This window comes from Polychytrium aggregatum (assembly GCF_025602895.1).
Source record: "Polychytrium aggregatum strain JEL109 chromosome Unknown BJ171scaffold_163, whole genome shotgun sequence".
Lineage (NCBI taxonomy): Eukaryota > Fungi > Chytridiomycota > Chytridiomycetes > Polychytriales > Polychytrium > Polychytrium aggregatum.
Window position 1 is genome coordinate 25,520 of NW_026516365.1, and position 23,174 is coordinate 48,693.

Here is a 23,174-nt window from a genome sequence, read left to right on the forward strand (position 1 = left end):
AGCGTCAGTGCGTCATCGAAGCCGACGCATCTGACTATGCTCTTGGCGCTGTTCTCAGTCAGCGCGACGACGAAGGCCTCCTGCACCCCGTGGCTTTCTACTCCCGGAAGCTGCTCGATGCGGAAATGAATTATCAAATCTATGATAAGGAACTTCTCGCCATCGTCGCAGCCTTCAAGCAATGGAGACACTACCTCGAGTTCTCTTCCCAAGCCACCGAGGTCGTCACCGACCACAAGAACCTCGAATACTTCCAGACCTCCCGCAACCTCAGCCGTCGCCAAGTCCGTTGGTCCGAGATCCTTGGCGATTACAACTTCGTCATCAGGTATCGACCCGGAACCCTCAACAATGCCGCCGACGCCCTCTCCCGCAAGGACAAGTTCCCTAAGGAGGGGGGTGACTCCCGTAGCTCCCCGAACACCCAGACCCTGCTGCCACCAAAACTCTTCGTTTCCGCCCTCCGAGCCGTTCCCGTTGCCCCCGAGTCTGAGGATATCGCCGTCCTCATCAAGTCAAGCCTCAAGAAGGACTCTACCTTTGGTCCGATCCTGTCCCAAGTCCTCAAGAACCCTGCCTCCTGTCCCGGCTACTCCGTCGACAACGACCTTCTGCTCTTTGAAGGTCTCGTCTGCGTCCCCGATGTCCCCGAGCTCAAGCGCAAGATCCTCGTCGAGTGCCACGACTCGCCGACCGCCGGCCACTTCGGCGTCGCCAAGACCTTCGAGCTCGTCTCCCGGACCTTCCACTGGCCGACCATGCGTCGATACATCAGGGAGTATGTCTCCGGATGCGACACCTGCCAGCGGAACAAGCACTCCCGTCACAAGTCATACGGACTCCTTGCCTCGCTCCCTGTTCCCGATCGCCCTTGGTCTTCTGTTTCGGTCGACTTCATCACCCAGCTCCCCGAATCCTCCGGACACACAGCCATCTGTGTGTTTGTCGACCGCTTCACCAAGATGGCCCACTTCGTCCCGTCAAGCAACGAGGCCAACGCCGAGGACACTGCTCGGATGTTTGTCGAGCACGTCTTCACCAAGCACGGTCTTCCAGACGATATCGTCTCAGACCGAGGATCTAACTTTGCCTCCAAGTTCTTCCAAGCCGCCCTGACCCGCCTCAAGATCAAGCACAAGATGTCGACTGCGTTCCATCCGCAGACCGACGGCCAGACCGAGCGGGTCAACGCCATCCTCGAGCAGTACCTCCGCTGCTTCATCAACTTCCAGCAAGACGACTGGGCCCAGCTTCTCCCTCACGCCGAGTTCACCTACAACAACACCTCTCAAGCAACCCTCGGCTGCTCCCCCTTCTTCGCCTACACCGGCTACCACCCTCGTTTTTCCGTCGCCCTTCCCCGCACCACCAAGAATGCCTCCGTCGCCGACGATCAAGCCCGAGCCATTCACTCCCTCCACGATGAACTCAAGTTCAACATCGCCCTTGCCCAGGACTCCCAAGCCAGGTTCTACGACCCCGGCCACTCCCCCTCCCCTCCGTTCAAGGTTGGAGACCGAGTCTGTGTTAGGGATAGCTTCTGCTTGTTCTCCACTTTGACTGCACACTTGGCTGTTCTTTTGCCTTTCTGTTTGTTTGTGTGTAGCTTTGCAGTTCCCCTCCAATTTTCCGCCTTTTGCCTGCCATTTCCGCTCCTTCCGCACTTCCGTTTCCCCGCGCTGCTCCGCTTCCTTTGTCTTCTTCGCACGCGCCGGTTTGTTTGTGCACGCGCCTTGCTGCGATTGGTTGCAATTCGGCTGCCGGTCATGTGTCCCACCACCGGTGACTCATGACCTGCCTGACCGCCCCGATCTCTTGTTCATCTCGCATGCATTTGCCCCAACCTTATACTTGACCAATCCGCTTCTTGGACGTTGAGTCACATTGCTTCGCCTTTGCACGTTTCTCCTGCCAGGTGCTTCGCTTTTGCTTGCGCCTCCCTCGCTTTGGTTCTCTGCCTGTCTCGGTGGTCCTTCTCGGCCCTCGTTCGTGCATCGCCCCTTCGCCCTGCTCGATCGCCCACTTTTCCCTCCCTTGGCCGCCCTTCGCTGCCAAGTCCGGACTTGTCTATAAATAGCCTGACCCCCGCGATGTGTAGTCGAACCTCAGCGTTCAAAATAGGACTAAATAAAGTGCCTTCTACTTTATTCTCTGAGTGTTCCTCACGTCTCATTTCGAGACTAGTCTTATCTTGAACGGATCTTTGCTTCCCTCGCTCCCTCTCCGAGTCCACTTCGGACTTTACCCTTGCCTTCCCTGAGCTCACTTCGAGCTCACTTCTTCTTTTGCCGTTGAGTCCCCTTCGGACTCTAACATCATTTTGAACGCTCCCTCTTGGCTTCCCGGCCTTTCTTCTTCTTTCGCCTCTCTTTCCCTCGTCGATCCGATGGCTGAGCCTGCTGCACCCCCTGCAGACCTCAACGCGTATCTGGCGCGCATGGAGGAGCGTATGAACGCCCTCATGACCCAGAACGCTGCTCTCCATCGTCAGATCCAAGATCTGCAAGCTCCCGCCGCCGCTCCCCGCCAGGTCTACCAGGTCAACAAGCCCAAGGAGTTCCTAGGTTCCCGCGATGAAACGACGGCCTTCCTCGCCCAGTGCCACCTGGTTTTCCTCGCCGATCCTGCCTTCTTCGCGCCCGAGCGCCAGAAGGTCCTGTACGCCACCTCCTTCCTCCGCGGTGAAGCCTTCAAGTGGTACGAGGCCGCCTTCTACATGGCCAACCGCTTCCCGGCTTCCTTCGCGGATTTTGAAGTTGCCCTCAAGTCGACCTTCGGTGAGGACACGGCCTCCTCGCAAGATAAGGCCTTGAACGACCTCAAGCGCTTGGTCCAGCTCAAGTCCTGCCAAGCCTTCGCCACCCGCTTCGTCCAGCTCGCCGCCCGCGTCCAGACTGATGAACCCACCAAGATGCACTTCTTCAAGGAGGGTTTGAAGTCTGAGGTCAAGTTCCACCTCATCGGTCTCCGCCCCGCTCCCGCTTCCCTGCCTGAGTTGATCAAGGCAGCGGTCGAGTACGACGATGCCCTCCATCGTCTCAAGATCTCCTCCCGTTCCCAACCTCCTCCTCCTTCTTCTCGCTCTGCTCCCCATCACCACCATTCTCCCGCGCATGTTTCTTCTTCCTCCTCTTCTGCACCCACTCCCATGGACCTTGACTCTGTCTCGGTCCGCCCTGCTAAGCTCTCCGACGTCGAGAAAAAGCGACGTCGTGAGCAGGGTCTCTGCCTGTACTGCGGGGAAAAGTCTTGTCCCGGCAGTCGCGATGTTCAGCAGTGCCCGGTTCTGGTCAAACGGAACTCGGGAAATGCCCACAGCCGAGCAGCACCTCGCAAGTAAGCGAGGTGGTCTGTTCGGCGATACGAACATCTTCCCCCTCTGACTCGTCATTATCGGACGATAAGCTTCTTCTTCCGGCCACCCTTGTCGTCATGAGTCTTTCTGGCCCGGTCTCCATCTCCCTTTCTGTCTTTATTGATGATGGATGCACCGCTCTTGCCCTCATTGATCCTGCCTTTGCGGATCTCCATAAACTCTCTCTTATCCCTCTTTCTACTCCCTACTCCGTTTCCCTTGCTGATGGTTCTTCGGCCGGTTTCATTCGTTTCCAAACCGTTCCTGTGACGTTGACCATTGGTTCCCACACCGAGTCGATTTCTTTTCTTGTGACTCGACTCTCCACCACTCCCATCACTCTTGGTCTTCCCTGGATGCGCTTGCATAATCCAGTTGTCAATTGGAAGTCCCTCTCCCTTTCGTTCTCCGATCCCTCTTGCCTTGCTGATGGACACATCCTCGCGGATGTCTCTGCTTCCTCCTTGGACACTTCGTCCCCTTCCGGCTATTCGCCTCCCCCTTCGGGCACTTCGCCTTTGACTCCTCCCTCCGGTCCTTCCCTTACACCGGTTCCCTCCTTTGGCACTTCGCCTTCCCTTTCTTCCCGCCTTGACTCTGCTTCGCTTTCTGAAGAGCCAACGGCTTTATCTTCGCCCGACATTGAGCTCGTTAATGCGGCGAGTCTTCTCCGTCTTGCACGGGAAGACAAGCTCGACATTTTCGCTGCCCAAATGGATATCCGTCCTCCTTCGCCGGAGACGTATCCTACGGTGTCGATAAGGTCCGTGCTCACGACGAAGGTGTATGCCGAGTCTGGCACCCCTGTTGACTCTCGAGGTGTCCCGCTCAAATACAATGAGTTTGGCGACGTTTTCAGCCTCAAGTCTGACCCTCCTTCTTCCTTGCCTCCTCACCGTCCGTATGACTTGTCTATTGAGTTTGTACGGACCGAGGATGGAAAGGAACCTCGTTTGCCAAAGCCGGGGAAAGTCTATCCTTTGTCCCCGGCCGAGGAATCTGCTCTTTCGGAGTATCTGACCAACGCCCTCGCACGTGGTTGGATCTCCAAATCCTCTTCTCCCGTTGGTGCTCCCTGCTTCTTCGTGAAGAAGCCCAATGGTGGTCTTCGCCTTTGCGTCGACTACCGGGGCCTCAATGCCATCACGAAGAAGAACCGCTACCCTCTTCCCCTCTTCCAGGATCTTCTGGATAAACTTTCTTCTGCCCGCGTCTTCTCACACCTTGACCTTCCTGATGCTTACCACTTGGTTCGTGTCAAGAAGGGCGATGAGTGGAAGACTGCTTTTGTTTGCAAATCTGGCTCTTACGAGTACAATGTTATCCCCTTTGGTCTTTCGAATGCCCCCGCTGCTTTTCAGTTTTTTATGAACGACATCTTCTCGGACCTCCTTGGTGTCTGTGTTGTCATTTATCTTGACGACATCCTGATCTTCTCAAAAGATCCCCTGGAGCATGAGGAGCATGTTAAGCTTGTTCTTTCTCGCCTTCGTGAACACTCTCTTAAGGTCAATCCGGCCAAGTGTTCTTTTGACCTTTCTGAAGTTGACTTTCTCGGCATGATCATTTCTGCCGATGGCATTAAAATGGACCCTGCCAAGGTCGAGGCCGTTTCCCTTTGGCCTGTTCCCTCTTCTGCTCGCGACATCCAAGTTTTTATTGGTTTCGCAAACTTTTACCGCCGCTTCGTCAAGGACTTTTCCGCACTTGCTCGTCCTTTGACTTCACTCACCACCAAATCCTCCACCTTCTCTTGGTCTCCCGAGGCCCAAGAGGCTTTTGATTCTCTTAAACGTTCATTCACTTCCGCACCTATTCTTCGTTACTTTGATTTCTCCAAACCCGCTGTCATCGAGCCCGATGCTTCTGACTTTGCTCTGGGTGCCGTCCTTTCCCAGTTTGACCCTGACGGCGCTCTTCACCCCGTTGCTTTTCACTCTCGGCAATTCCGTCCCGCCGAGGTGAATTATGACACCCACGACAAAGAGCTCCTTGCTATTGTCGATTCCTTTACTGCCTGGCGTCATTACTTGATGGCTGCCGACCCCGATCATCCCACTCTTGTTTTCTCTGATCACCAGAACCTCACCCGGTTCACTTCCGCTTCCCAACTTTCTCGCCGCCAGTTCCGGTGGGCCCAATTCCTTTCTGATTTTGCTTTTCGCATTTACCACCGCCCTGGTCGCCTCAACACCAAAGCCGATGCTCTCAGTCGCCGTTCTGACTTTGAGATAAAGCCTGGTGACTCCCTCCACTCCACCAACTTCCTTCAGCTGTTCGAGTCTATTTCTCTCGACAGCATCACCGTTATCGGCTCGAACCCCGATTTTCTTTCCGAGATTCGAGCTGCCACCCTTTCTTGTTCCCTTCTTTCTGACTTCAACGCCAAACGTCTTGATGGCGATTACTCCTTCCGTGACGGTCTCCTTTACTTTAAAGACCTGATCGTTGTCCCTTCCCCCGAGCTCCAGCTCAAAGTGTTTGAGCAACGTCACTGCTCCGCTGCCGCTGGTCACTTTGGTCTTGCCAAGACCGTTGAGCTCATCTCCCGGGACTTTCACTGGCCCCGGCTTCGTAAGTCTGTGCGTCGCTTCATTGCTAATTGTGAAGCGTGCCAGCGAGCCAAGCCGTCCCGTCACTCCCCTTATGGTTTACTTCACCCTCTCCCCGTTCCTTCCGAACGTTGGTGGGACCTGTCGATGGACTTCATCACGGATCTCCCACCTTCGAACGGCTTTGACTCCATCTTCGTGGTTAAGGACCGCCTGTCCAAACAAGCACACTTTGTGCCCACCACGAAGACGGTTACAGGCGAGCAAACCGCCGAACTCTTCCTCTCCCACATCTTCCGCTTGCATGGTTGTCCCCGGTCTATTGTTTCGGACCGAGGAACTCAGTTTACTTCGGCCTTCTGGAGGCGCTTCAATGAGCTTCTGAAGACGAAGATTTCCCTTTCTTCTGCCTTCCACCCCGAGACCGACGGTTCGACCGAGGTTCTCAACCAGGTCATCGAGCAGTATTTGCGTATCCATTGCAATTACCTGCAAGACGACTGGACCCTTCACCTTCCCCTTGCCGAGTTCACTTACAACAACTCGGAAAACACCTCCACTGGCATGACTCCCTTCTTTGCAGTCCATGGCCATCACCCCATTTTTGATCCCTCCATCATCCGTGATCCTTCTGTTGTGCCCTCTGCCGAAGAACGTGTCGACCGACTTCAGACCGTTCTCGAGGATCTCAAGGCCAACCTCCGGGTTGCCCAAGAGTCCTACACTTTGCAGGCCAACAAATCCCGTCTCCCCACTCCCGACATCTCCGTTGGCGACCTCGTTTTTCTTGATCGTCGCCACATCCGCACCCTTCGTCCCTCCAACAAGCTTGATCAGAAAAAGCTTGGCCCCTTTAAAGTTCTTCGCCGCATCAACCCCGTTGCCTTTGAACTTAAACTCCCTTCCACACTCAAAGTCCACCCCGTCTTTCATGTATCCCTCCTTGAACCCCGAACGAAGGACATTGTTCCCGAGTTCACCCAACCCGAACCTCCACCCATTCTTGTTGACTCCCAGGAAGAGTTTGAGGTCGAGACTGTTCTCGATTCTCGGCTCTTCCGTGGTCGCTTACAGTACTTGGTTCAGTGGAAGGGCTATTCCGAGACTGACCGGTCTTGGGAGCCCGCTGCCAATGTTTCCCACGCCACTGATCTTGTTGCTGACTTCCACCTTCGCTATCCCTCAAAGCCGAAGGCGACGCCCGGAGTTCGTCGCTAAGGAAGGGGATGATGTTAGGGATAGCTTCTGCTTGTTCTCCACTTTGACTGCACACTTGGCTGTTCTTTTGCCTTTCTGTTTGTTTGTGTGTAGCTTTGCAGTTCCCCTCCAATTTTCCGCCTTTTGCCTGCCATTTCCGCTCCTTCCGCACTTCCGTTTCCCCGCGCTGCTCCGCTTCCTTTGTCTTCTTCGCACGCGCCGGTTTGTTTGTGCACGCGCCTTGCTGCGATTGGTTGCAATTCGGCTGCCGGTCATGTGTCCCACCACCGGTGACTCATGACCTGCCTGACCGCCCCGATCTCTTGTTCATCTCGCATGCATTTGCCCCAACCTTATACTTGACCAATCCGCTTCTTGGACGTTGAGTCACATTGCTTCGCCTTTGCACGTTTCTCCTGCCAGGTGCTTCGCTTTTGCTTGCGCCTCCCTCGCTTTGGTTCTCTGCCTGTCTCGGTGGTCCTTCTCGGCCCTCGTTCGTGCATCGCCCCTTCGCCCTGCTCGATCGCCCACTTTTCCCTCCCTTGGCCGCCCTTCGCTGCCAAGTCCGGACTTGTCTATAAATAGCCTGACCCCCGCGATGTGTAGTCGAACCTCAGCGTTCAAAATAGGACTAAATAAAGTGCCTTCTACTTTATTCTCTGAGTGTTCCTCACGTCTCATTTCGAGACTAGTCTTATCTTGAACGGATCTTTGCTTCCCTCGCTCCCTCTCCGAGTCCACTTCGGACTTTACCCTTGCCTTCCCTGAGCTCACTTCGAGCTCACTTCTTCTTTTGCCGTTGAGTCCCCTTCGGACTCTAACAGTCTGGCTCTCCGCCAAGAACATCAAGACCCAGCGACCCACGGCCAAGCTCGACCACACCAAGCTTGGGCCGTTCAAGATCGTCGCTCAAGTCGGTTCCCGCGCTTTCAAGTTGGACTTGCCCTCGTCCATGCGCATTCATCCTGTCTTCCACGTCTCCCTTCTCGAGCCCGCCGCCGACGACAAGATCCCAGGTCGAACCGTCCCGCCCCCTCCACCCATCCAAGTCGACGGCCACGACGAATGGGAAGTCGAACAGATCCTGGACTCCAGGCTGTTCCGAGGTAAGCTCCAGTATCTTGTGCACTGGCGTGGCTACACGGTGATGGATTGCACCTGGGAGCCCGCCAGCAATCTTGCACATTGTCCGGAGCCTGTCACTGCCTACCACTCCTCTCATCCCTCGAAGCCTGGCCCTCTCGGAGCTCGGGCCTTGAGAGGGGGGTAGTGTCATGAACACCCTCTGCCTTTGCCCTCTTCCTTCCTTTACCCTTGCCCTTTCCTTTCTGTTTGCCTGTCTTAGTGCTTTCCCTTCCTTCTGTTTGTTTGTTTCCCGCGCTGTGCTGCCTTGTTGTCTTACCGCCAGCACGCGCGCTGTCTGTGTTCCGTTCCCGCTTCCTTGCTGTTGGTCATGGGTTACGCCCACGACGCCGCCTCGACGCCGCCTGACGCCTTGGCGCCGCCATGCCGCCGCCACTGACGCCCGCTGACTCACGGATCCCGAGTCACGGTCGCCACCTGCTTCGCTCGCTGCTTCGCCCTCCCCGCCGCTGCTTCGCTCCTACCCCCTCGCTCTCCAGCGTCGATCCTTGGCGCTCGCATAAATAGCCCTCCGACCAGCCTCTGTCTTTTGCCTTCGTCTTGCCACTTTGTATTTTTAGTATCCTAAGCCTTGGATCTAGAATAAAACTTTGGCTTTACACTTGACACTCTGTGTCCCAGTCCAGTCCCCGCTCCTCTCCCTACGTTCGAGTCTTGTATTAGGACTCTTGCGCACTTCCCTGCTTGCCCCGTTGTCCAGTCTTGACAGCCCGGCACACAGGCTATCGATCGGTACGGTTTGCCCGGCACACAGACTATCGATCGGTACGGTTTGCCCGGCACACAGACTATCGATCGGTACGGTTTGCCCGGCACACAGGCTATCCATCGGTACGGTTTGCCCGGCACACAGACTATCGATCGGTACGGTTTGCCCGGCACACAGGCTATCGATCGGTACGGTTTGCCCGGCACACAGACTATCGATCGGTACGGTTTGCCCGGCACACAGACTATCGATCGGTACGGTTTGCCCGGCACACAGGCTATCCATCGGTACGGTTTGCCCGGCACACAGACTATCGATCGGTACGGTTTGCCCGGCACACAGGCTATCCATCGGTACGGTTTGCCCGGCACACAGGCTATCGATCGGTACGGTTTGCCCGGCACACAGACTATCGATCGGTACGGTTTGCCCGGCACACAGGCTATCCATCGGTACGGTTTGCCCGGCACACAGGCTATCCATCGGTACGGTTTGCCCGGCACACAGACTATCGATCGGTACGGTTTGCCCGGCACACAGGCTATCCATCGGTACGGTTTGCCCGGCACACAGGCTATCGATCGGTACGGTTCACCCGGCACACAGGCTATCGATCGGTACGATTCGTGTTTATTCTCTGGATTTCACTCCAGTCAAAAAAATAGCATCCTCATTCTGGCTCACGTCATCCCTCTGATCTTGGAGGTCAAAGCGTGCTTGCAATTGGGCAAGCATCCTCATATCTCTCCCATAAACCTTGATCAAGTCCTCATTATGTGTTTCCCTCAATTTTCTACAACGCACACCTTTCCCACGACTGATTATCTGCATTAAACCCCGATCGTCAACGAAAGGGTAAATCGCCCTATCGCCGTCGAACTTTACATAAACAGCTCGAACAAAATGGAGAGAATCACCCCATTTTTTCTTGATCGAGTTCCTTGTTGAAATATCGTCTTCCGAATCACGACTTCTGTCGTATGCTTCAAATTTTCGATCGTCGGACAGTGCAATGGCCTCTCGAGCATCGCAGAAGATTTGGTCTTTCCCGATGGTGACTTTGTGAAGCGGGCCAAGTTGGGTACGCTGGATCTGTCGCTGAGAGGAATCCAAAACGATGATCGGGTTCACTGTTCCATCCGCATTGGTTTGAGGATAGGGCTCGAGAAGTGGATGACCACGAAAAATCACGGCACCAGCAGGCTTCGGAACCGCCTGGCGACGGAGCCTCTTCACCTTGGTGGCTGGCTGTTGCACTTGATCGACGGCATCTGCATCGGGTAGCGCAAGGCTGGCGGTATCGATCTCGTGGCTGAGAGTGGCGAGATCATCGGTGTCAACGGGAGCATCAGAAGCGCTCGATTCTTCGACGGGAGGATCGTAAGGTGTCGAGTCGTTGAGGGACTCGAGCAGGGCTGGGGTAGCATCGCGGCTATTCCTGGATCGGGGGGCGACAAGAGCCTCGGTAGCGACGGGACGGTCGGAAGTGCTCGGGGCGTTGACGGGCTCGGGTACGGGTTCGGGCTGGACTAAGGTTGGGGCAGTAGCGCGCCTCTTCCTGGCTCGGGGGGCGGCAGCAGGGGCAGCTCGCGTGGTCTTGGTAATGGAGCTCATGGCGAGGCAGAAGAGAAGGCTGGTGATCGCTGGTGAAGGAGGAAACGGCGGGGCGAAGATGGCAGGGCACCACCTTGGGCGGGGGTGCGCCCTTTTGAACAGGGTCGGGGACGGAGGCTGCGGGACATGTCGCCCATGGGGGTCGGGGTTGACACGCACCGTCGCCCGATGGCAGTATGGCTGGAACCTGAGTGGTTCGAATTGGTGCGCAGCCCCGCATGCCAGCCACAAATTGGCTTGTCTGTGCACCGCCACACACATGACTGGCGCTGCACCATCGCCACTCAATGGACAGAATATACTGCTCGAACTGGGGAGATATGAACTTTATTCCATGCGAGCATTTTTGAACTCAGCTGCCTTGATGAAGATCAGGTACTTGTTCTCTGTGTTGGGTCTAGCCATCTCTTGCTGTATCTCACACTGGATCTCGCTGAGTACATGTACATCGTTTCCATAGATACCCATCATGACCAGTAACTGCTTCTCTCTCTCGACTGCAGATGGTTCCCCGATACCCCTATGAATGATATCCATATACCCTCGACGATCGATGAATGCAACCTCTCTAGATACATCGTCGAATTTGATGTAAACTGCTGGTATGTGCGCCAACGTTCTAGACCACTTGGCCTTGATGCTGTTGCGAAACTTGACGTGCTCGGCGGTTGACTCTTTCATATATGCACGAAAGTCTTTGCCATCCGAAACAGCAATCACCTCACGAGCATCAGAGAGAATGCGACCGTCTGGGAGAGTGATTGTCGTAACGTGCCCCATAATGGTCTCAATTCGCTTCCTGGCCGAGCGATCCAACTCGATGATTGGATTCAACGACCCATCGGCCATGAGACCGCGGTTCGGGAGCAAATCCAAGGGATACGGCTCGAGGAGAGGGTGGCCGTTGAAGCGGCGAACGATCTTTTCAGCGCTGGTGTCGGGAGGGCTCGATACGACAACTGACTCGGGCTGGACTGGGACAGGGGTGTCAGGAGCACCGGAGGCGGCGGTGGATTCGGGGCTCGTGGTGTGCTGGAGAGAGCCGGAGCCGGTCGAGATCACAGGAGGATCGTGATTGACTGCAAGACTGGCGAGCGACACTGGCATTCCCGGGACGACTTCGGATGGATCGATGTCGCAGGTGATATCTGACTCTGCATCCGAGTCGTCAATAACGATGACAGGACAATCCTCCTTCTCGGTCGTGGTGTGCTTGGGCGGGAGAGGCACTGGGTTCCTGCGTTGAGCAGAGGATCGACGCTTGGATCTGGAAGCAGGCATTGCTGGAGCTTGAAGCTGGGATGCGAGATCGGGGGCAGGGATGGCGGGTGTCGCCAAGGCACCTCCCATCGGACAGAACGCCCCTCCAGAGGAGGAGATTGCCACACGCGCCGCTGACGCCACACCAATCGGAACGACAGGGACAGGGAGAAAAGCGGGTGTATTGGTCTGCCCCTTGCGGCTCACATTGGGTATCGAAAGCCAGGCTCGATACGCTGGCGGATCGCAGCGAGACCATTCATATCAACAAAGGGAAGCTGAGGCGTGGTGCTGTCGTTGAACTTGATGTAGACCATATGGATGCCAGGAAGCGTTCTGGTGCAGATATTGGCGATCATCATCCTGCGGACACCTTCTTGACCGGTGGCGGTTTAGTAGACGTCGCGAGTGAGAAAGTCCATGGCGATGACGGGGTGGTTAGCGATAGACATCGGGTGAGGCTATGGTCTGGTGGGAGCTGGGGCTGGGGCTGGTGAGATGGCGAGAGAGAAGGGGCAGAACGCCGCGCCCGGGATGACACCTCATCCTCGCAGGGACGGCGGAGATACGGGCTGGGCTTGGACACCCAGTCACCTGGCCACCATCGTCTCCCAGGCGCCGCTGGCCATGGGGTATATGAGGGAGCCCAGTGTGCGTTGCTGGAGGCCCCATCCAACCAGCTCTCCTTCATCGCCATGTCCTCCCAGGCTACCAAGCGCATTACCCGCTCGATGAGCACCCGTGCTGCCAAGCGTCAACGCCTCCATGAGCAGCTGATCGCCTTGGGAATCGAAGAGACCTACCCCGTCCTCCTGACCGTCCTCTCGATCCCTGAGCTGATCCAAATGCTCCCTGCCTGCAGTCTCGTGAAGCTCAAAGCAACTTCCAGCGACGTGAGGACCCGGCTCTCGACCAAGACCGTGGGGATTCGCATCTGGGCTGAGTGGTTCGATAAGCAGTACGATACCAGGCTCCTCCCCGAGGACTGTACCCATCTGGTCAAGTATTTCCCGGCTGGACCGTTCCCCTTCGACGTCAAGTGGTTCAAGACCATTCCGAGATCCGTGGTTTCAGCCGAGTTCGTCCGAGTCGCATCTCGTATCCGCCGAGACAACTCCGATTTGCAGATCGTACGACGACTCCTCGATGCCAACCACATCCCCACTGCGATGTGGATTGTCAAGCGCATATTCTGGAATGGTGAAATCATCAGCAAAAGCCTTTCCGTCCTGCGCAACAAATCCGAGGTGCTCGACGACTTCCTCCTCGAACATCGCAACTTTTTCTTCGTAACACCATCTGACGAGATCAACCAGGCGTACTTCCAGTGGCTACAGTCGTTGGACGCATCCAACTTGAAGGTCAAGTTCACTCTCTACGAATGCTACCGATATGGCAGAGGTACCGATGCCAACCCGAACCGGGCCTTGAATCTCCTGGTCGAATGTGCTCGGGGTGGTTATCGCGACAGCACCCAGCAGATCTACGACATCTGCCAATATGGGGGGATCCGAAATGCGCCCCATGCATCGTCCGTCCGACGTTGGTTGTTGGAGTCGTCTGGGCACAGCCTCCCTGAAAGCGACAGGAATGTCCTGTTTTTCTACTGCATGAAGCATGCAATTGGGTTCCCTCGAGCGATGAACTGCATGAATCTCTACCAGTACATTTTGCTCACAAGTTGTCGTGCAGGAAGCATGATAGCACGCCAGCAAATCCTGCGCATTTCCCCCAGAGCATCACATCTCTGGGATCGCCCTGAGAACTGGGGTGATATGATCGCTCTGGACGACATCGCAGCAGCCAGAAACGACCCCCGGGTTCAAGCCATGTTGATCGACTTGCTCAAGCGCTCCATCGTGACCCGGAGCAATGACACTGCTCTTTGGGAGTATTACGAAAAGCGCATTCGCGAGGCATGCATGCAGTGAATGGAGTGCACACACCTTCTTCCAATCCTCTTCCAACCCGCTCACAAGCGACGACGTTTCACTTCCGAGTCTCTTACGAGTTTTCAGCCCCACACCATGTTTATCGAGCGAGCTTCACTTCCGAGTCTCTTCCGAGTCCACTCCATGAATGCGAGCGTGGGCCCCAAATCCTTCCCGGCCAGGAATATCTTTTTTTTCTTGAAAATTTTTGTTTTTTCTTCTCCAATGCCCCCAACCGGCCCCCAAAAGAGCTTCTCACTCCATATTCACTTCCAAATCACTTCCGAGTGAGTTCCGCGGTGGTATTCTCTCCATGTTTTCAGTGTTGAATGATAATATTATCACACTCCATGAAAAAATTCCTCTTCCGAGTCTCTTCCGACCACTCGATACGTCTCTTCCGAGTCTCTTCCGAGTCATTTGCATATCCACAAACACCAGAGTGATGAAGAGGGATGGTGTGAGTGTGTGGGTGGCTGGTGGGAATGAAGTGGTGTTCGATGGTAACCGAGAGTGGCACATGCGCACTCCATGTCGAGATCACCACCTGCGATTGTGGACAAGTGGGTAGCCACGATTGATCTCGTCAGAGCAACTCCTCACAGCAAACGGCTCGAGGTCCTCAAACTCGACTGGTTCTCTCCAGTCAAGGTCGTTGGCTTCCCGATACTCCCGATAGCTTGCATCATACACCTCGAACAACGTCCGCATCTCGCACATGCGCTGGACCACGTCAAAGAGCTGGATCTGCTTCTTGTTCGTGGCGTAGAGATCACAGAGCTTGCTGTCTGATCGTCGGCTCATGCCGCGATGGCGAAGTCCATGCTCCAGCAGCATCGTCTTGAGATCGCTGATCGTCAGGAGACTGGCGAATTCGGATGGGTCCTGCTGCTTCGTCAACAAGTCGTGCTCCGCGACGTTCCAGAGATGGCGTTCGTAAAGGTATCTGACCAGGTTCCTAGCGAACCACCTGAATTTGCTTTCTTGGCCCTCGTCGCCGATGCTCAGGAAGCTCTGAACAGCGGATGCCGGAGTGACCTGGTAGCTGCTCGTGGCAAAGTCGTCGTATTCTGACTTGCTGCGAATGTCCTGGACACTCACGCCCATGAGCGGGACGATGATATCATTGAGCCACGATACTCGATGGTCTTGCTGGAGCTCGGGGAGTGCAGCGACTGCCTGCTCGACTCGCTCAGCGATGGCCGGGAATATCGCCACAATGCTGTCCTTGAAGGCATCTTTGCCTGCTGCGTGGCGATCGATCCACACAAGCAGCTCCTCGGGCGTCTTGATGTGCTCGTCTCGATAGCGGGCATATTCGGCTGGTGTGTACGGGTAGCTGCGCGACTTCATCGTCTCCAGGAAATCATAGTCGCGCTCGAGTCGCTTCTTGAGCTCACGCCAGCCCCTGCCGTTGGCGAGGAATGCGGCGACCATGTCCTTGGAGAACTCGTACGTCTTCTTGGGGAGGTGTAGGAGATGGTATCTCCGACGCTGTGCTGCGCGTACTGCGCGTACTGCGCGGCGCAGTGGGTCGTGACCTGTGCTGCGCTTTGCGTTTTCACGCACCGCAGGCAGGCCACCGCAGGGTATACCTGCGGGTTGCCCCCGTTCCCCCCGTTTGTCTGGAGTTCGGTTTTATCGTGAATAAACGTAAGTGCTCCCCGAGCTCACCCGTCCGCTAGAGTAGCCTAGCACCGCCCTGTTCTGCCCCGTCCTGTCTTGTCTTGTACCCCCTCCCTCCCCGTCTTGCCCCAACGTCCCAGTAGTGGACGTTACATGGTAGCATCGGAAATCCTCGTCTTGTTTTCGTCCTGTTTGTCCTCTTTCTAGATCCTCAAGCTGGATCCCGCCTCTCTTGCCGACCGACTCTCCTCTCTGTCCCTGGAGCCTGCCCCTGCCATGAGCAACCCCCGCCCACTTCCGGAAGCCTTCCTCAAGACCTTCCGTGCCCCAGTGTTTACTGGGAAGAGCCGCTCCTCCTCGGTGGAGGACTGGCTGCAGCAACTCGAGGACTACCTCGATGCTGCCCAAGTCGCCCCCACCCACCACATCGTCGCCGCCAAGCTCTGCTTAAAGGACCAGGCGTACCGTTGGTACCGCCGCCAAGGGTTCGACGAGCAGAGCGAAGGTGTGTTTGACGACTTCAAGGACCGCCTCCGTCGCCGCTTCGGCAGCCCCAATGCTGAACTCATTGCCCGTGACAAGCTATACTCTCTCGTGCAGCGTGGTTCTGTGACCCGCTACATCGAGGAGTTTGAAGACCTCTCCTCCCAGATTGAGGAGCTGGGCTCTGCTGATGCGATGTACCTCTTCCAGAAGGGCCTCAAGCCCAAGATCAGAGAGTACATCGCCAGCAACCCTGATGCCCGCAAGTCCCTGGACGTGATGATGGACGTTGCCGAGAACCTCGACAACGTCCAGTACCATGGCCGCCAGTTCTACCCGCAGCTGGCAGGCGGCCATCGGTCTCATCACGTCCCAGCCCGTCCGCCTCGCCCGGCCCCGCCCGCAAGACCCATGCCTGAGCCCATGGACGTTGACGTCAACGCCATGGAGGCTCGTGGCCCTCCCCGCTCCCGGTTCCAGCAAGCTGCCACTGTCTCCCCCAAGGACAGACAGAAGCAGGAGGACCTCCGCCATGGTTCCTGCTTCTTCTGTCACCGACCGGGACACCAGGCCAAGGAGTGCCCCATGAAGTCGGGAAACGGCCGACCCTACTAGGTGGCTCTGGAGCCCTAGTAGGAGACCAACGCCGTGGATTGCTCAATGCAGTCCACGCGTCTCCAGAGGAAGTTCACCTCGCCCCCTCCCCCGAAGGAGAAACAAACCAAGTGTTGTGCGTCGTGCGAGAGGTGCATGGTGGCGCAAGCCGCCTGCCTCTCCACGAACGTGAAGAGAAAACCAAAATTGAAAACCAAAACAAAAAAGAAAATCAAGAACCCTTGAGGGACAGGACCGCCTGTGCCCTCACCCCTGTCAAGTCGTGTGTGTCGGATGCTTCCGACATGTGTCCGCAAGCCGTGGACGTCGTGTGCAATGGCGTGCTGACGCCGCAGGCCCCCGCAATGGCCGAACCCTATCCAAAATGTCCGAGTGGCCGTGATGAAGCCAACCAAGACCAAGTGTCGCCCGTTCCCCCAAGTCAAGTCATGGTGCAGGAGGCTGTGCAGGAGGACCATGAAGAGTCCCTGCTGTACCTCCCTGCCACCGTCCAAGGTCACACCGTCCGAATGATGGTGGACTCTGGAGCAAGCTGCAACTTTGTCAGCAGACGCTTGCTCCAGGAGCTCAACATACATGCAACCAAGAAGAAGTCGCCGATGAGTGTGGCGCTTGCAGACGATCGTGTGCAGCAGTGCACACACCAAGTGGTCCTGCGAGTGGCCCTCCATCCCAAGTACCATCCTGTCCTGTTGTTCCAAGTGATCGACACCAAGTTCGATGCCATCCTCGGCATGAGCTGGCTTGCTCGTGCCGAGCCGACTCCAGTCGTCGACTGGAAAGGCCGCACTGTCCGTGTTGGCCCTGACATTGTCCTGCAGGGCATGGCCTCACCCAACATGCCACCTCTCCTCTCAGCCATGCAATTCAAGAGGCTGATCAAGAAGGACACGTCGTTCCTCTGTGTCGTGCGTGAGGTCGACGACACCGACCAAGCCGGTCCCGGTCCCCCGCCTGTGGTGACCAAGCTGCTCGACGAGTACAAGGACGTATTCCCCGACCAGTTGCCACAATGCCTGCCACCCCAACGCACCGTCGATCATCGCATCGACATCGAACCAGGCTCGTCGCCTCCGTCAAGACCGACGTACCAACTGTCGCTGACGGAGATGGACGAACTCAAGCGCCAGTTGGATGACCTCCTCGCCCATGGGTTCATCCGCCCGAGCCAGTCACCGTATGGTGCACCAGTGCTCTTTGTCAAGAAGAAAGAAGGTGATCTCAGGATGTGCGTCGACTATCGCGCACTAAACAAACAGACCATCAAGAACACCTACCCGTTGCCCAGGATCGACGAGTTGATGGATCGTCTGAGTGGAGCAAAGGTCTTTAGCAAGATAGACCTCCGCTCAGGCTACCATCAGATCCGCATCCACGAGGATGATGTCCACAAGACCGCCTTCAGGACTCGCTACGGACTGTACGAGTTCCTAGTGCTGCCGTTCGGATTGACGAACGCACCTGCCACGTTCATGCAGCTGATGAACGATGTGTTCCGCCAAGAGCTCGACAACTCTGTCATCGTGTACCTGGATGATATCCTTGTGTACAGCAAGGATGAAGCGACCCATGAAGGTCATGTCGCCCGCGTGCTGGCCAAGCTACGCGAGCACAAGTTGTATGCCAAACTGTCCAAGTGTGAGTTCTTCAAGAATCAAGTCCCGTTCCTGGGACACGTTGTCTCAGGAAGAGGAATCGAAGTCGACCCCGCCAAGGTCAAGTCTGTGGTCGAGTGGCCGCCGCTCGCATGCGTCTCTGACGTGCAGTCGTTTCTCGGTCTCGTCAACTACTACCGCCGATTCATCCCCGATCTGGCGCGCACTGCCGGTCCACTCACAGACCTACTCCGCAAAGAGTGCCCCTTCGTGTGGGACCACCCACAACGCCAAGCGTTCGAGACCCTCAAGCACGCCTTGACGAACGCTCCTGTCCTCGCTGTGTTCGACCCGAACACGGATGTCTCCGTGCACACCGACGCCTCCGACTTTGCGGTGGGAGCTGTTTTGATGCAGGAGGGAAGGCCCGTTGCCTTCGAGTCGCGCAAACTGTCCCAACACGAGATCAACTATCCCGTGCACGAGAAGGAGCAGCTTGCGATCATCTACGCGCTGCAGAAGTTCCGAGTGTACCTCCACGGTACCGCCAAGCCCTTCAAGATTGTGACGGACCACCAGTCACTGCGTTACCTCGACACCAAGAAGAACCTGAGCCGACGCCAAGCGCGATGGATGGAGTTCCTCGCCGAGTACAACTACGAGGTTGTATACCAGAAAGGCAAACTCAATGTGGTGCCTGACGCACTGTCCCGACGCCCCGACTACCAATTGGCGTCACTGTACGAGTCGACTGTCAGTGTCGACAACACGATGCTGGATGTTGTCCGAGACAACATCGCCAACGACAAACAGTTCGGAGAACTGTTCCGAAAGGTGTCTAAGCTCCCCAAGGACGACGAATCATCCGAGTACACAGTGCGTGATGGCCTGCTCCTCCTGAAGAAGGACAGCCGTGTCTGTGTGCCGGACATTCCGTCGTTGAAGACCAAGTTGCTCCAAGAGGTCCACGACTCGCCCCTCGCTGGACACTTTGGAGTCGAGAAGACATACGACCGACTGGCCAAAGTCGCATACTGGCCTGGAATGAAGCGCACCGTCGAGAAGTACATCGAGTCCTGCCATACCTGCAAGATGGTCAAGTCACGCACGACCCGAGAGCAAGGATTGCTGCAACCCCTGCCTGTTCCCGACCGCCCCTGGACCAGCATGTCCATGGATCTCATCACGCATCTACCGACGACCAAGTTGGACCACGATGCAATCGCTGTCTTTGTCGACAGGTTCAGCAAGATGGCACACTTTGTGCCGTGCCAGACGACATGCTCCGCGCCTGACCTTGCACTGCTGTTCTTCAAGCATGTGTTCAAGCACCACGGCCTCCCAAAGTCCATCGTCAGTGATCGAGACCCCCGATTCACCTCCTTGTTTTGGACAAGTCTGTTCGACCATCTCGGCACCAAGCTGAACATGTGTTAGGGATAGCTCCTGCTTGTTCTCCACTTTGACTGCACACTTGGCTATTCTTTTGCCTTTCTGTTTGTTTGTGTGTAGCCTTGCAGTTCCCCTCCGATTTTCCGCCTTTTGCCTGTCTTTTCCGCTCCTTCCGCACTTCCGTTTTCCCGCGCTGCTCCGCTTCCTTTGTCTTCTTCGCACGCGCCGGTTTGTTTGTGCACGCGCCTTGCTGCGATTGGTTGCAATTCGGCTGCCGGTCATGTGTCCCCCCACCGGTGACTCATGACCTGCCTGACCGCCCCGATCTCTTGTTCATCTCGCATGCATTTGCCCCAACCTTATACTTGACCAATCCGCTTCTTGGACGTTGAGTCACATTGCTTCGCCTTTGCACGTTTCTCCTGCCAGGTGCTTCGCTTTTGCTTGCGCCTCTCTCGCTTTGGTTCTCTGCCTGTCTCGGTGGTCCTTCTCGGCCCTCGTTCGTGCATCGCCCCCTTCGCCCTGCTCGATCGCCCACTTTTCCCTCCCTTGGCCGCCCTTCGCTGCCAAGTCCGGACTTGTCTATAAATAGCCTGACCCCCGCGATGTGTAGTCGAACCTTAGCGTTCAAAATAGGACTAAATAAAGTGCCTTCTACTTTATTCTCTGAGTGTTCCTCACGTCTCATTTCGAGACAAGTCTTATCTTGAACGGATCTTTGCTTCCCTCGCTCCCTCTCCGAGTCCACTTCGGACTCTACCCTTGCTTTCCCTGAGCTCACTTCGAGCTCACTTCTTCTTTTGCCGTTGAGTCCCCTTTGGACTCTAACATCATTTTGAACGCTCCCTCTTGGCTTCCCGGCCTTTCTTCTTCTTTCGCCTCTCTTTCCCTCGTCGATCCGATGGCTGAGCCTGCTGCACCCCCGGCAGATCTCAATGCGTACCTGGCGCGCATGGAGGAGCGTATGAACGCCCTCATGACCCAGAACGCTGCTCTCCATCGTCAGATCCAAGATCTGCAAGCTCCCGCCGCCGCTCCCCGCCAAGTCTACCAGGTGAACAAGCCCAAGGAGTTCCTAGGTTCCCGCGACGAGACGACGGCCTTCCTCGCCCAGTGCCACCTCGTCTTCCTCGCCGATCCTGCCTTCTTTGCGCCCGAGCGCCAGAAGGTCCTTTATGCCACCTCCTTCCTCCGCGGCGAAGCTTTCAAATGGTACGAGGCCGCCTTTTATATGGCCAACCGCTTCCCGGCTTCCTTCGCGGATTTTGAAGTTGCCCTCAAGTCGACCTTCGGTGAGGACACGGCCTCCTCGCAAGATAAGGCCTTGAACGACCTCAAACGCTTGGTCCAGCTCAAGTCCTGCCAAGCCTTCGCCACCCGCTTCGTCCAGCTCGCCGCCCGCGTCCAGACTGACGAACCCACCAAGATGCACTTCTTCAAGGAGGGTTTGAAGTCTGAGGTCAAGTTCCACCTCATCGGTCTCCGCCCCGCTCCCGCTTCCTTGCCCGAGTTGATCAAGGCAGCGGTCGAGTACGACGATGCCCTCCATCGTCTCAAGGTCTCCTCCCGTTCCCAACCTCCTCCTCCTTCTTCTCGCTCTGCTCCCCATCACCACCATTCTCCCGCGCATGTTTCTTCTTCCTCCTCTTCTGCACCCACTCCCATGGACCTTGACTCTGTCTCGGTCCGCCCTGCTAAGCTCTCCGACGTCGAGAAAAAGCGACGTCGTGAGCAGGGTCTCTGCTTGTACTGCGGGGAAAAGTCTTGTCCCGGCAGTCGCGATGTTCAGCAGTGCCCGGTTCTGGTCAAACGGAACTCGGGAAATGCTCACAGCCGAGCAGCACCTCGCAAGTAAGCGAGGTGGTCTGTTCGGCGATACGAACATCTTCCCCCTCTGACTCGTCACTATCGGACGATAAGCTTCTTCTTCCGGCCACTCTTATCGTCATGAGTCTTTCTGGCCCGGTCTCCATCTCCCTTTCTGTTTTTATTGATGATGGATGTTCCGCTCTTGCCCTCATTGATCCTGCCTTTGCCGATCTCCATAAACTCTCTCTTATCCCTCTTTCTACTCCTTACTCCGTTTCCCTTGCTGATGGTTCTTCGGCCGGTTTCATTCGTTTCCAAACCGCGCCTTTGACTCTGACCATTGGTTCCCACACCGAGTCGATTTCTTTTCTTGTGACTCGACTCTCCACCACTCCCATCACTCTTGGTCTTCCCTGGATGCGCTTGCATAATCCAGTTGTTAATTGGAAGTCCCTCTCCCTTTCATTCTCCGATCCCTCTTGCCTTGCTGATGGACACATCCTCGCGGATGTCTCTGCTTCTTCCTTGGACACTCCGTCCGCTTCCGGCTCCTCGCCTCCCCCTTCGGGCACTTCGCCTTTGACTCCTCCTCCCTCCGGTCCTTCCCTTACACCGGTTCCCTCCTTTGGCACTTCGCCTTCCCTTTCTTCCCGCCTTGACTCTGCTTCGCTTTCTGAAGAGCCAACGGCTTTATCTTCACCCGACATTGAGCTCGTTAATGCGGCGAGTCTTCTCCGTCTTGCACGGGAAGACAAGCTCGACATTTTCGCTGCCCAAATGGATATCCGTCCTCCTTCGCCGGAGACGTATCCTACGGTGTCGATAAGGTCCGTGCTCACGACGAAGGTGTATGCCGAGTCTGGCACCCCTGTTGACTCTCGAGGCGTCCCACTCAAATACAATGAGTTTGGCGACGTTTTCAGCCTCAAGTCTGACCCTCCTTCTTCCTTGCCTCCTCATCGTCCGTATGACTTGTCCATTGAGTTTGTACGGACCGAGGATGGAAAGGAACCTCGTTTGCCAAAGCCGGGGAAAGTCTATCCTTTGTCCCCGGCCGAGGAATCTGCTCTTTCGGAGTATCTGACCAACGCCCTCGCACGTGGTTGGATCTCCAAATCCTCTTCTCCCGTTGGTGCTCCCTGCTTCTTCGTGAAGAAGCCCAATGGTGGTCTTCGCCTTTGCGTCGACTACCGAGGCCTCAATGCCATCACGAAGAAGAACCGTTACCCACTTCCCCTCTTCCAGGATCTTCTGGATAAACTTTCTTCTGCCCGCGTCTTCTCACACCTCGACCTTCCTGATGCTTACCACTTGGTTCGTGTCAAGAAGGGCGATGAGTGGAAGACTGCTTTTGTTTGCAAATCTGGCTCATTTGAGTACAATGTTATCCCCTTTGGTCTTTCGAATGCCCCCGCTGCTTTTCAGTTTTTTATGAACGACATCTTCTCGGACCTCCTTGGTGTCTGTGTTGTCATTTATCTTGACGACATCCTGATCTTCTCAAAAGATCCCCAGGAGCATGAGGAGCATGTTAAGCTTGTTCTCTCTCGCCTTCGTGAACACTCCCTTAAGGTCAATCCGGCCAAGTGTTCTTTTGACCTTTCTGAAGTTGACTTTCTCGGCATGATCATTTCTGCCGATGGCATCAAAATGGACCCTGCCAAGGTCGAGGCCGTTTCCCTTTGGCCTGTTCCCTCTTCTGCTCGCGATATCCAAGTCTTTATTGGTTTCGCAAACTTTTACCGCCGCTTCGTCAAGGACTTTTCCGCACTTGCTCGTCCTTTGACTTCCCTCACTACCAAATCCTCCACCTTCTCTTGGTCTCCCGAGGCCCAAGAGGCTTTTGATTCTCTTAAACTTTCCTTCACTTCCGCACCTATTCTTCGATACTTT

At 55.9% G+C, this 23,174-nt stretch overlaps 5 protein-coding genes across 5 annotated transcripts; 1 reads left to right on the forward strand and 4 right to left on the reverse strand.

Moving 5' to 3' along the window:
- Positions 1-8,971: 8,971 nt before the first annotated feature.
- Positions 8,972-9,547, reverse strand: BJ171DRAFT_399106 (uncharacterized protein; the record flags this gene model as incomplete). Its single annotated transcript, XM_053107200.1, has 1 exon — positions 8,972-9,547. A coding segment is annotated over one exon (576 nt), but the record flags the coding sequence as incomplete, so codon positions are not given.
- Positions 9,414-10,709, reverse strand: BJ171DRAFT_544418 (uncharacterized protein). Its single transcript, XM_053113007.1, has one exon. It carries the CDS (start codon positions 10,568-10,570, stop codon positions 9,587-9,589), a length of 984 nt encoding a protein of 327 aa, XP_052961530.1. The 5' UTR covers positions 10,571-10,709; the 3' UTR covers positions 9,414-9,586.
- A 172-nt stretch (positions 10,710-10,881) lies between these two features.
- BJ171DRAFT_544420 (uncharacterized protein) lies at positions 10,882-11,996 on the reverse strand. Its single transcript, XM_053113008.1, has one exon. It carries the CDS (start codon positions 11,918-11,920, stop codon positions 10,898-10,900), a length of 1,023 nt encoding a protein of 340 aa, XP_052961531.1. The 5' UTR covers positions 11,921-11,996; the 3' UTR covers positions 10,882-10,897.
- Positions 11,997-12,456: 460 nt separating this feature from the next.
- On the forward strand, positions 12,457-13,823 carry BJ171DRAFT_544426 (uncharacterized protein; the record flags this gene model as incomplete). The annotated part of the gene is made up of 6 exons (XM_053113009.1): positions 12,457-12,481; positions 12,511-13,493; positions 13,527-13,600; positions 13,631-13,650; positions 13,681-13,689; positions 13,723-13,823. Coding segments are annotated over 6 exons (1,150 nt in total), but the record flags the coding sequence as incomplete, so codon positions are not given.
- A 478-nt stretch (positions 13,824-14,301) lies between these two features.
- BJ171DRAFT_591813 (uncharacterized protein) lies at positions 14,302-15,198 on the reverse strand (the record flags this gene model as incomplete). Its single annotated transcript, XM_053114502.1, has 1 exon — positions 14,302-15,198. The coding sequence occupies one exon, from the start codon at positions 15,196-15,198 to the stop codon at positions 14,302-14,304; it is 897 nt and encodes a 298-aa protein (XP_052961533.1).
- Positions 15,199-23,174: the final 7,976 nt, after the last annotated feature.

What these genes read in the sequence shown, in the direction of transcription:
- BJ171DRAFT_544418 (XM_053113007.1), bottom strand. Translation starts at nt 10,570, where the DNA reads ATGAGCTCCATTACCAAGACCACGCGAGCTGCCCCTGCTGCCGCCCCC.
- BJ171DRAFT_544420 (XM_053113008.1), bottom strand. Translation starts at nt 11,920, where the DNA reads ATGGGAGGTGCCTTGGCGACACCCGCCATCCCTGCCCCCGATCTCGCA.